This window comes from Notothenia rossii, assembly GCF_949606895.1.
Source record: "Notothenia rossii genome assembly, chromosome: 6".
NCBI classification, from domain to species: Eukaryota; Metazoa; Chordata; class Actinopteri; order Perciformes; family Nototheniidae; genus Notothenia; species Notothenia rossii.
This window is the reverse complement of record NC_136909.1, coordinates 77,020,785-77,032,784: the sequence shown is the minus strand read 5'-3', so window position 1 is coordinate 77,032,784 and position 12,000 is coordinate 77,020,785. Positions and strand designations below refer to the sequence as shown.

The 12,000-nt window shown below is 41.3% G+C and overlaps 1 protein-coding gene across 6 annotated transcripts in view; it reads right to left on the bottom strand.

Annotated features, from left to right (window-relative positions):
* Window positions 1–12,000, bottom strand: part of adam12b (ADAM metallopeptidase domain 12b) — a 92,778-nt gene that overhangs the window by 36,345 nt on the left and 44,433 nt on the right. For all 6 annotated transcript variants that reach the window (XR_013809460.1, XM_079688763.1, XM_079688764.1 and 3 more), the window contains 7 exons: window positions 9,888–9,964; window positions 9,000–9,189; window positions 7,985–8,050; window positions 7,247–7,318; window positions 6,703–6,872; window positions 6,003–6,087; window positions 2,719–2,867 (listed from right to left, as the gene is read on the bottom strand). Coding sequence is in view for 5 of the 6 variants with exons in the window: in XM_079688763.1 (XP_079544889.1) it covers window positions 2,719–2,867; window positions 6,003–6,087; window positions 6,703–6,872; window positions 7,247–7,318; window positions 7,985–8,050; window positions 9,000–9,189; window positions 9,888–9,964 (809 nt within the window). In the remaining variant the exon portion in view is untranslated. The remainder of the gene's footprint in view (window positions 1–2,718; window positions 2,868–6,002; window positions 6,088–6,702; window positions 6,873–7,246; window positions 7,319–7,984; window positions 8,051–8,999; window positions 9,190–9,887; window positions 9,965–12,000) is intronic.

Sequence of the window (12,000 nt, the reverse complement as noted above, 5' to 3'; positions counted from 1 at the left end):
TTATTCAAGTTTTCTGGGACATAGTAAGATACATTATTTATGTGTTTCTCTGTGCACTATATGGCTTTTTTGAAGGATGACCAGTGTGCGAAAAAGTACACGTCCCACCGTCCGGGACGTGTTATTTACAACAAAGTAGATCTTTCAATTGACTTGTCCGGCGGACAAGTGACGTTTTTCGTCCTGATTTATTGACAAATTATTGATAAATTCAGTTTACAAAAGTCAGAACTCATTCGCAAATTGTACATGTCCGCCATTGTTCGTTTAGAAATGTTAGTTTCGGTTCTGCTTGTCGATTCCTAAGGGAATGCATCTCGCCGCTTTCTGTACAGTTAGACGGGGCGGGGCGGGGCGGGAAGTGTAGCACAGTGGCAGGGTTGGGAAGCAAAACTCGGTTCCGAGTAGGAACAAATAACAATTGTCCGGTACCGGGATTAATAAGAGTTGTGAGGACAGGAGGCGGAGCCCCGCGGACCGCAGCTCTCTCTCTATGCTCCGTATCAGCTGTTCGCTGCATGGTGCAGCTCAGCGTCTCTCTCTCTTTCTACACATAGCAGATCCGCTGCCCGTTTAACAGCCTCATCTTTGTCAAACTTTCTTATGTTCTTTCTCTAACACGTAATGAAGGTTATTAAGCGTTTTAGCTCATGTGTTAATATTGACCGCCATTTCCTTTTATGAAGTGAAGCAGCCTCCCTGTCTGTGTCCTCGCGCTGTCCTCACATCCTCGGACCCCCAGACTCGGAGGAGCACAGGGATGTCAGTATTGTTTATGAAGCAGGGTATAGAAAGTAGCTACATTATTGAAATGAAAATATAATTTATTTACTTTTACAAACAGTGAGCAGCTGGGCAGCTGCAGCATGTGTATTGCAGGACATGTGTAAGCGTGCAAGCGTCTTTGAGTTGTAGAAAAGCGCTAGGCCTTAGGCTATAAATATAATGTATTATTATTATTAGGCCTATGTGTTGGAGATGTGTGGTTGGACTGTGTCTCACAGGCAGGTTGCAAGTGTAACATTAGAGGAGACTGGACCAATTGTACATTCTCAAACTGCACCACTTAGAACTAACTAAACAATGCAGAGATTATTTTTATATAATTGTATTCAATAACCGTAAGAAATTAAACAGTATGAAGTGATTTGTAAATAGGAATACAGATTTGACTTAATGTTTTCATAAATATATTTTTCTCCCAGTTTGTCATGGGACTTATTTTTACCCTCTCAAACAACTGGAATCGAGAACCGAAAATAACCGGAATCGAAATGCAGAACCGGAATCGTTAAAATCCAAACGATACCCAACCCTATGTGTGATGCAGTAAAATCGTAAAAACCGTGGGAAAATGTGAAATACGAGGGCGAAGAAGAAGATTCCAGTGGCCCCAAAAGTGAAAAATGTATTCGGACAAGTAAATTGCCAAACTCACTTGTCCATGGACAAGTACTCTCTAAAAACCTTTTCTCACACTGATGACCTCATAGACCACTCGTGGTTTTCTTCTTCTGTGTCTCTGCTGATTTCTTAACATAATTGAAGCCTATATCTCCTTTGAATTCAAAGTTGAATGATAATAGTCACAGCGTGTGTTACTTAATTCAAAGGAACATTGATTGTATTGTACCTGCGTAATGTGATGAACTCAAGCAAAGCCTCTCAGACCTATAAAGTGTAATTCTGACTACAAATACCTGTGTTTACCTTTTTTAGCATTTCTACACATTTGCCCTCTTGTGTTATTATGTCTTTCATCCATACATCTTAGAAGTAGGGGACACATTTAGACTAGGGATAATGTTGTTTTTTGTGTGGTGGGTGGGCCATTGAGAGAATTTTCATTGATTTGTATTTTAAAAAAACTCAATAAAATATTTGAACAACAACAGTAGCTGTGCATTTTAGCCTTCAGTCCTCGTCTTCCTCGCAGTGTTGTGGAGTTTATCCTGACCACATTTGTCTGCGGCTTGTGGGACTCACCATCAGACAAGACTGGCACCGGACCAAGAGTGAAATCTGGTATTGCACTCTGGGTTCTCCTTATCTGTTTGCTGTTTACTAACATTCACAGAGTCCATCACTCGCAGCAGCAGTGTTGTTATCTCAGCAACCCAGGCAACACAAGTGGAATTCAAAAGCAGCTGCTTTAGTCTCAGGCCAAACTGTGTGTGTGTGTGTGTGTGTGTGTGTGTGTGTGTGTGTGTGTGTGTGTGTGTGTGTGTGTGTGTGTGTGTGTGTGTGTGTGTGTGTGTGTGTGTGTGTGTGTGTGTGTGTGTGTGTGTGTGTGTGTGTGTGTGTGTGAATCATCTCAAACAACACATAAACAATGAAGAGTGATCCAACCTGTGCAGCTCACTGTGGGAGATTTAATCACTTGTTTTTGACTATTCAAGTTAATAGAATGTTGGACTGATAAACATTTGAATCCAGAAGCTGTGCGAAGCGAGGTTTTAAAAGGGTAATTGGTGCTAAAGCAGTGCACCCACACACAGACAAACAGCCTAAATCCCTAACTGTAAACCTGTCTGAAACATGACAGTGTGCGGCAAAGGACATTTAATACAAATTTTGCAACAGACTACATCTCTCTCAACAAGTCCAGCAGGAAAACGTGCGTCTTCCATTTTTATTGTAAAGCCTACATCATAGATCTTACTCAAAAGGAATCTAAGCTATACAATTGTTAAGAAAAGGATCACCAAAAGTGCTCACCCTGTGGAGGGGGTCATGATGCAGCCCCCGCGGTCAACGGTCATCCTGCAGCCACAGCCGCGCTCTGGCGTGTCGTGGTTCATCCCAAAATTGTGTCCAAGCTCGTGTGCCAAAGTCACGGCTGCACCCAGCGGGTTCTCAGAGTGATCCTGCAGTGGGAAAAAACCAGACACCCCACAACATGAGAACGTTTGACTTATGTGTAATTGTGTATGTTTGACTCTGCATGAAGTGCTTTGAGTAAAAACCGAAGTGCACCGTCACTCAAGAAGAAAAGAGGGAAGTGAAGTGACTGTTTGAGGAAGACCATTTTCAAGCTGAAGATTACCCAAACAGTTCAGTAACTGTAACACCTGCCCCCTCACCCTTCTTCTATGAATTATTCTGCTCACGGAGTCCTGAATTCATCTGCGACTCCATTACCCCTGCAGACCCAATCATAGCCGCTAGTGAAGACAGCTACAGTAAGCTCCATAAACCTAGCGCTGCATGACTGGCACTGCATGGATACGTGGGAACACTGCCCTTCATGAGGCAGACAGAGGCAGAGAATGGCATTTGAATGGGTGACTGAGCAATAAAGTCAATGTAGCTCTGTAAATAATGTATGTATGCCAAGGTGAGACAGGTGGAGATTAATGACACACTGACAGTATCCTATCCAGTTCCAATGGTGTTGTCTTGATGTAAGGATCTTTCTGCGTCATTAAGCTTAATTCTGCAGTTTGAACTAATTCAATTACGTGAATTAATTAAGAGCTACACACAGTTGTTGTTAAAGTTTTAGGACATTCGATGTCCTTCATGTAATGCAAAACAGTAGAACACTGTTTAATAGACCTAAATCAATCTTTATCCTTTCCGTGTGATTTTGGATGTGTTTCCCACAATGATAGCGGAAAAGTTTGACAATTTAGATTAGAAGATCAGTACCAATCATATGTATACACGGTACATATAAACATGGAGTAGTTGATTATCTTAATCAATGCATTGACATTGACTCAGGTTTGCCACCCAGAGAAGCATCTTCCAGCCTTAAGTTAAAACAGATGATACTGTATAATTGTGTTAGTCATATATTTAACAAAGCTAATTAATGATTATGACAATGATGAACCATGGCTACATCAACATCTATCAAGGGGACAGTGGCAGGAGAGCAAAACCACATTTTCCATTGAGACAAGTCTTCAGTACCATCCTCTGATCTTGACAAAAATACTCTCCAGTTCTTATTTTTCCTTCAACCCTTTGGTTTGAACAGAATTTCCTCACTTGACAAGATGGATATCCGTGTGATGTTATCCAGCTGCCGTTTTCAAATCTGGCAACCCCTTAGAAATAGGTCACCCACGTAGCTACTGTATATACTGTATCTCACTGTGGTATTCAAATGTTCTCAACATGAGAAATGTACATGTGGAAATCACATGCTTCCTTTGAAGGAAGGGTCATGTGTCAAAGTTGAGGGCAAGCAAATCTATTTACTGCTCTGATTACAGAACAGTAAATAGATTTGATGTGGAGCTGCACCCCGCATTTTAACAAAAAGGATGGGAAAACTTTCCTTGGCTTCTGTCATGTTGATCAGTGTGTGTGTGTGTGTGTGTGTGTGTGTGTGTGTGTGTATGTGTATGTGTATGTGTGTGTGTGTGTGTGTGTGTGTGTGTGTGTGTGTGTGTGTGTGTGTGTGTGTGTGTGTGTGTGTGTGTGTGTGTGTGTGTGTGTGTATATGTATGTGTGTGTGTGTGTGTGTGTGTATGTGTGCGCGAGCAATTCATAGTTGAGTGCTTCCACACAAAAAAGTGGGATATCAGCAAAAATGGATGAAACTCTTGGAAGTGAATTCTTTGAAGGCGCTCTGAGCTATCGTTGTGATGGTGAGAATCTGATAGTGTTTGTTGCAAAAAGAATGCTCTGATAGTCTTTCTGATATCTTTTCTAGCAACTCCCTGAACAGCGCACCATATAAAGAACGTGATAGTGCCAGCTGCCACAGTTTAAACCTAACCATTCTCATATAAAGACTCTTGTGAGTTTAATGAAAAACAATAAATCACATTATGGTGTTTAAACTGAGAAAACATGTGGGCCAAATAAAAGATTTGAGGCTGATTAACACACATGGTTGTGTATGGTTGGAGAAATGGTTCATCTCATCTGGAAGCCCTCTAACTGGTTACAGTGCCCTTTAATCTCTGTCCAAACCATCTGCCATGTGTAAGTAATGGGGAAGACAAACATCTGGAGATGCCTTACAGCAGCCACGGCCAGCAGAAAACATATCTATTAATGGGGGAAACACATCTGGGCTGGGGAGTAATAGCATTGGGCTAATTTCCAATTTGTGATTTGGCATGTGTGTCAAGTGGAGGCAGTGGAACCCAACAGGCTCCTCAAGCTAATTTACTATGTGCAATTATTTAGTGTACCACGGGTTATGCACAGCTTTGTGTTTAGATACAATTAAAATCTGTGCACTAAGAGCTGGTATAAACAATTTATCACTTCTCATTAAAATGCATATGTGGCTTTGGGCCGTATTATGCTAGATTTCAAGTTCATATTTGTATTCTGTGCCTCTACTGTGACATGTTCACATGCTTTAATGTTCAAACAAAGTTATTTATTTGTCTCATATACTGCCTGTGCTGCAGCACCTCTTTTCACCCTCGATCTGAAACCAGAGCCCTGTCTCCTCTGATTGGTTAGCTGGCCAACTCTGTTGTGATTGGTCAACCGCTTAGAGATGCCCCGCCCCTTAGCCTATCACGTATTATGTGGTGGAGCACTAGTCAATAGAAGTTCAAGTGTTACATAGTGATGTAATTGTGTTATAGAACAAAGGAGTCCAAACGTCCTCTGGAGGGAACTTTGCGATTTAACCTTTTCAAGGGAAAACCCCAAAAGGCATACATGTATAAGGCCTCTTTAAACATTGTTACATTTGATTTACCTAAAGATGCCACAGGGAAGCCTGATTGAATGATAGCAAGACTTCAGCTGACATTGAAAAGGGAGTGCTATCTGCAGTCCAATTCCTTTGTGTGCACGTGGGGGTTTGTGGTAAAAAATGAGGACATGAATGTTGACAGAGTGCCAACAAAAATATCATCATGTTTAAAATCACGTCTTCTTGCCAGCAAACAACGAACACCTTTTCTGTGGAAATCATGTCTGGATTGTGTTAGCGTGCTGAATGGGAACAATGTCCACTCTGATAACATCTGGCTTCACAGAGGAAGAGCAGTGTGGGAGCAGCAAGGAGGTTTAATGCTCACCATGACAATGCCTCCAGACTGCTCAGCCGTGCACATGCTCATGATGGGCGCCATGCCAATGGTGGTGCCCTGGAAGTAAACCCCGCTGCAAGCGACAGAAGTAGGAAAAAGAAGAGATAATATTTTATTAGGAGAAAAGTGCTCAGGTCTTTATGGATATACAAGCTCTTAAGTGCATTTTGTGCATTTCTGCATTTGACCTCCAACATTGTCTCCCTTGTACCATGTTTTGCATCTTGCATCTTATGTTTGTATTTGTTATGCACTATCTTTAATTATTTTTGTATCCAAGTATGTTGTTACCCACAAAGTGTCAATTAAATAATACAGCGGATTTTCCAATCATGATTAGAATAATTTTCAGGTTCAGATGTAGTGTATCGCCTTAATTTGTCAATACAATAGTTTTAAAACAACGATAACAGGTGACAGCTAACAGGGATCCATATAAACTACATTCTTTCCAGAATGCTACAAGAAGGAACTTTCAAGACGTGATTTACATAACAGTGAAATAAATGAATGGAACACAACGGATGACTAGCTGTCAGTGTAATAATCCACGGTATCCTCTGGGAAATAGTCTGCACTAATGTAAAGAAAAAGCACATCTGTAGTTAATGGCCCGGTAAGGATCTGTTTTCGTTTGTACCAATACGGTCTCTAGTTTTTGATTTCTTCATTTGAAATAAAAATCCACCTGATGAGCTGAGCGTTGTCGTGAGGTTTCTGGGGCAGCAGTTTGACTTTCCTCCAATCCAGGAACTCGTGCAGAGTGTTGAAGGGATCCTGGGTGACGGGACATTTATCAGAGTCACTCCACACCTCCAGACCCACCAGGGCCACCCGGATGTTCAGGGCTCTGTAGAACTGTTAGCAGGGAGAGTCAGTGTGGACATAAGGCCAGGTGATGCTAACAGCTTAGATTTTCAAAAAGGAGCTTGAGGCACTGTTACTGTGGTTACTCTATCTCGCTGCTATAAATGAATAATACGCTAATGTGTGCATTAGTGAAAGCTTCTCTTCTCAAGTTTTTCAAATGATCAGAGCACATCTTTTCCACGTCTCTATGTTCTCTCAAGTAAGTCCATTCGTCTATGGCAGAGATTTTATACAGACTAAAAGCAGCTGTTTTAATGGAACATTAATATCTCACAGTCATCCCATTAATCTCCTCTGCCAGCAGTATTTCTATTTCAGAAAGGGATTTATCTCCCCTGTGCAAAAGGAAGAGGATGTTGTACCTTGTCCACGTAATTGGCTATCTCTGCCAGTCTCTGTTTCACCTTCTCAACGTCCCTCCCCTGTTTCTGAAACTGAAATCAAAATAAAATGTAATCAGTGTTAGCGAGAATTTGAGAACAAAGCAACATGGATTATACTGTAATTACAGTAATTTTCACAACTAAAAAGCCTGAACCAATACCAGCAAAAGGAAATATGTTTCTCTGAGTGTGAGGCAGCTTGTCAAGCTGTGACCATCTGGATCTAGAAAAATCTCCCAGTGTTAGAGAGACAAATGGCACGGCCGCAGGGAGCAGGTATATTGGCAGATCTGACAGCCTGCAAAGCTTTTGATCCAAAATGCAGACTTGCTGTTTCCACCTGCATTGGTGCTGGACTCAGATCTTAGCCGACAACCTACACAACCTACTTGATCCCTTTTTTTCCCATTCAGGTCAGAGGCGTTGGCAGAGTGCTGCCCAGGAGGAAACCCCACATTGAGCTCGTCAGTGCTTAGGGGAGACTCTTCTGTATCCACAAGGCTTTTTCCTGTTTCCTGTCTGGTCTGCTGGGGAATCTTTCAGCACTTCCTGTCAAAACTAAGCCTCTGCCACAAGACCACACTGACCTAATTCCACAGCCCCAAAGGGACCTGCTCTAGTGTTTCTACAGCTTACCCTGCTTTTCTCTGCTTAAATCGTGAAGGGTTGTGTGTTTGGATGTTTTTGTGAATGGATATGGAAAGATAGGTGCATTACCTCTCTGTTGTCTGCAACAATGATCAGCTCAACGTACTTGGTTGTCTTCTGAGTATGCCTTTTATGCTGAGGTAAAAACAGAGAGGCTGCAGGTTAGAAATATTTTGACATTTTAAGAAAAGAAACAGTGGCACACATTACAAGCACAATTGACTATGTAGCACTTCCTGTGGGTTTACATTTAAAGGATTTCGATAAACCCTCTCACGCCATGAGCTTTAGAAGATCGTAGTAGATACATTTCCTTACGTTTCTTCCCCTGTTACCATTCTTCCTGCTAGCTAAGTTAAGCTAATGGCTGCTAGTTGTTGCTACATTTTGCATACAGATATTAAAGGGATATCAGCTATTGTATCTAATAAAAGTGAAAAGTTAAAGTTACCCAAAAAGTAGCAACAACCCACTCAGAAATGTTATGTATTATGATTGCATAGTTCTTAAAAAGTATATGACACTAAAAGAATTACGGTATATATAACCTTGAATAATCTATTTTAGAGCTGATGCTTTTCTTAAATTTGCAATGCCTATATATCACTCAGAATGCCTATATATCACTCAGAATGCCTATATATCACTCAGAATGCCTATATGTCACTCAGAATGCCTATATATCACTCAGGGGTAATTAGGTACTGTAAGTTGTTAAGCTTCACTTCCTGACTTACATTGGGTTTTTGATGCCTAGGAATAGTAGCAGATGGATGCTGCACCTGCTTCGTGAAAATCATTGGCCAAACTTGCATGGGCTCTTGACTTTGGGCTCTAAGCTCAGACAAAATGTGTAAAGCCCACCCTCTGGGAACTTATCCAAACTGCTATGCTTGCCAGTTTGCTGATCTTTGGTCAAACGCCCATTTATCTTTCATTAAGTAAATGTAAGTCTTGTCGTTTAGAAATGTTTGACAATGAAATATGAGAAAAAATCCGCTTGAATTGATGACGGTATAGCTTTGAACTGTTGCTTCAATACAAATGTTGTGATAAAAAAAAAAAAACATAATACTAGTCTCACCCTGGTGTGGAAGGATTGAAAGGGGCTTTTGATGTGGTTTTCAGGGGCAACAGAGGACATGTTGAAGTCGTGGCCGCAGGCTCCTTGGGTCAGGGCGAGCTCTTCCACTCGGTAGATGAAGTGAGCACCGTTGTCATGTCCAGGCTTTGGCTCAATGATAAATGTCTTGTTTTCAAGTGCGATGAAGCCCCTGCAGAGACAGCAATGCAATATGAAAACAGAGCATCAAAGCAGAAAGCAATCCCTCACATGCAGACTTTGACTGACTGTGGCACTCTGATGGAAAATCTTACAACTAAGGTAGCACTTTCTTTCTCTACAGGCCCACTTTTACTGAAGCAAAACTATCAAATATTTATTCTTTTTTTCGGCAAAGGGGCCAAGCAACACAGAGCTTTGTTACCATTAGAACTTCTAATGTGGCAATGCACCTCTGATCCATAATAATCATAACGTGTTAGTGCCTTTAATGTTCTTTGTCATTAGCTGGAATTGCATGACAAAATGTCAAAATAAACATTCACCGTTATCACAAATGTTTAATTATGCAGGAAATGACATTGTGTGTCTTAAAGCTTTCTGCTGATGGGCAAATCTCAAATATTCCAATCGTTGTCGGTCATTAGCAACAGCAGGAAGCCAATTACTGCCAAAGTGAGTGCAGATATTTACTGAGAGCCTCTGTGGACAAAGACAATGAGGTGTGACATTTTCTCCCGTTCCTGCGGGTCACACACAAACTTACTGACAGCGCGCTTAAGGGGCTTAAGAGTGATGTGCTAATGTGCCGAGTGACTTCAGTAAATATAAACACTGCAGTGGCAAATAGCACTTAAAGGGCAATGTTGAGATGCTCCGTGAATACAAAATGACGGTTATGTTTCTTACCGAAGGCCTGAGCAGGTGCTGAGGGTGACATCAGAGTTTGGATGCGTCTGCACTTCCCCATGGTAGTAGCAGTTATTCTAAAACAGTCAGAAATTATTTATTTAAAAGGGTTTACACGATGTGGATGACATCCTTTTATGCAAAGAAGGCTCCAACCACTGGATAACGTAATTAATGATTTACAGTATTATAAAAAAGCAGTTTGTTTCAGTCTGTTCTCCTGTCTCTTCCCGTACATTTTTAAATAAATGCAACCAACACAGTTGAATAGAAAAGAAGCAGAACTGACATGGATGGGAGGTGACAGTAAAGTGGGAATTGTTTTGTCTTCATTATTCCACCAGAGTGGTCTTGTGGAAGGAAATGGGGACATTTAAGCCTACTCCTCAGGCACCGTGAAACACTGTTGTCTGAGCACAAGGAGAGCAGAGGAAGTGACTCTCTTTAAGAGGGAAGCCAGACCTCCATTTACTGTCTAGCAGCTCTCCAGCCTTCTTATATCAGCTGTCACTAGTACTCACTACCCTGAGCATTATATTTAACTGAACAAGGGAATACCGTAATTTCCGGACTATAAGGCGCACCTGAATATAAGCCGCAGCAGCTAGATTGAATGATGTGTACATATATAAGCCGCACTGGACTATAAGCCGCAGGTGTTTTAATGTTTAATTAGCATATGTAAGGATTTGTGCACAGAGGGGATTGTCGGGAAAGAGATGGCTGTTTGAGGAAGCTCCCATTTATTAACATTTCAACAAACAAGTTGCATATTTGGATAACGTATTCAAGTGTTACCATTTAGTGCAATAGTAGCTACAGAACATGTGCTGTGTAAACTGTACTGTATCACATAGCGTTTCAGACACACAGACTTTTCAACTTTCAAACTTAAACGGTGCGCTCCCAGCGCACGTACCGGCAGTGATCTACAGCAGCGGTTTTCAACCAGTGGTACGGGGACAAACTGTCTCGCTCTCGTAATGTCTGTCTGTCTTGCTCTCGTTCTGTCTCTCGTACCACTCTCGGTTCCACTTTTACTTTTGCGCGCTACCTGTCTCACTCTTTTCCGGCCTCCAGCTTTTCCTGCTGGAGCCCGCCGCTTAAAGGTGGGGGTCCGCGGACCGGCCATAGAGCCCATAGATTTAAAGGTGGTGGACTGTAACCTGTAAAATCCATAGATTTAGGAGGTCCCCTAGTGGCCGTTAGCTGTACAAATCCATAGATTAGCCGCACCGTTATATAAACCGCAGGGTCGAAAAATGGGAAAAAAGGCGCGGCTTGTAGTCCGAAAATTGCGGTACTTTAGAGCAATGCTTTTGGATAAAACTGTAATTTCCTACAATTTCTGTTTGTCAAGTACAGTACTGAGTCAGGTGGTGATGAAATTAAGATGCATTACATTAAGTGTAAAAATAGAGCAACTACAAAGACTCTGTTCTTCAGCGTAGCTCGACCTAGATTAGTTCACCTTCCAGAGAGGAAACATCAGGCGGGGATAGTGATAGTCTTCCTCAGTGTCTGTGGCTTTGAAAGTAGCTAAACGCATTCAAAGACAAATATTTAGACATCAGCATTTTTAGATTTCCTAAAGCTTTTAAAGCAGAACAGAGAAGGAATACATCTTGGTTATTAACGCTGTAAAATCCAGATATCCAGTTTTTTTTTTCATCTTTCGTGGCTTTAAGGTTAGAAAAAACTATTTTTAGGTTTATTGTTAAGTGTGTTGACATGTTTTCTAAAAGGAGAGCTGCACAGTTATATTCCAATGAATTATTGTCGTTTCTTTTATATGGAGTTAATATGCAATACACTTATTTTCAGTGCCGCCTGATTAACACAAAGCTGACGACTGAATTTAGTGACAGCCGGTCCTGAAAGTGTGCAGCCGCACGAGGCTTATCAAAGACAAACCAGTGTTTGTACTGTATTGACAGGCTGATGCAATAGATGTCACATATTTCCCCTCAAAATTAAAGGTGAGAGAGAGAGAGTGGAAAACACTGAATTACTTTGCAGGAAATAGACTTTCCAGTTATTTTTTTATTACCAAATATTATTCATCCAAGAGAGACTGTAAACTTTGTTAAAAAAGAGGAGGGTATGATTTCAA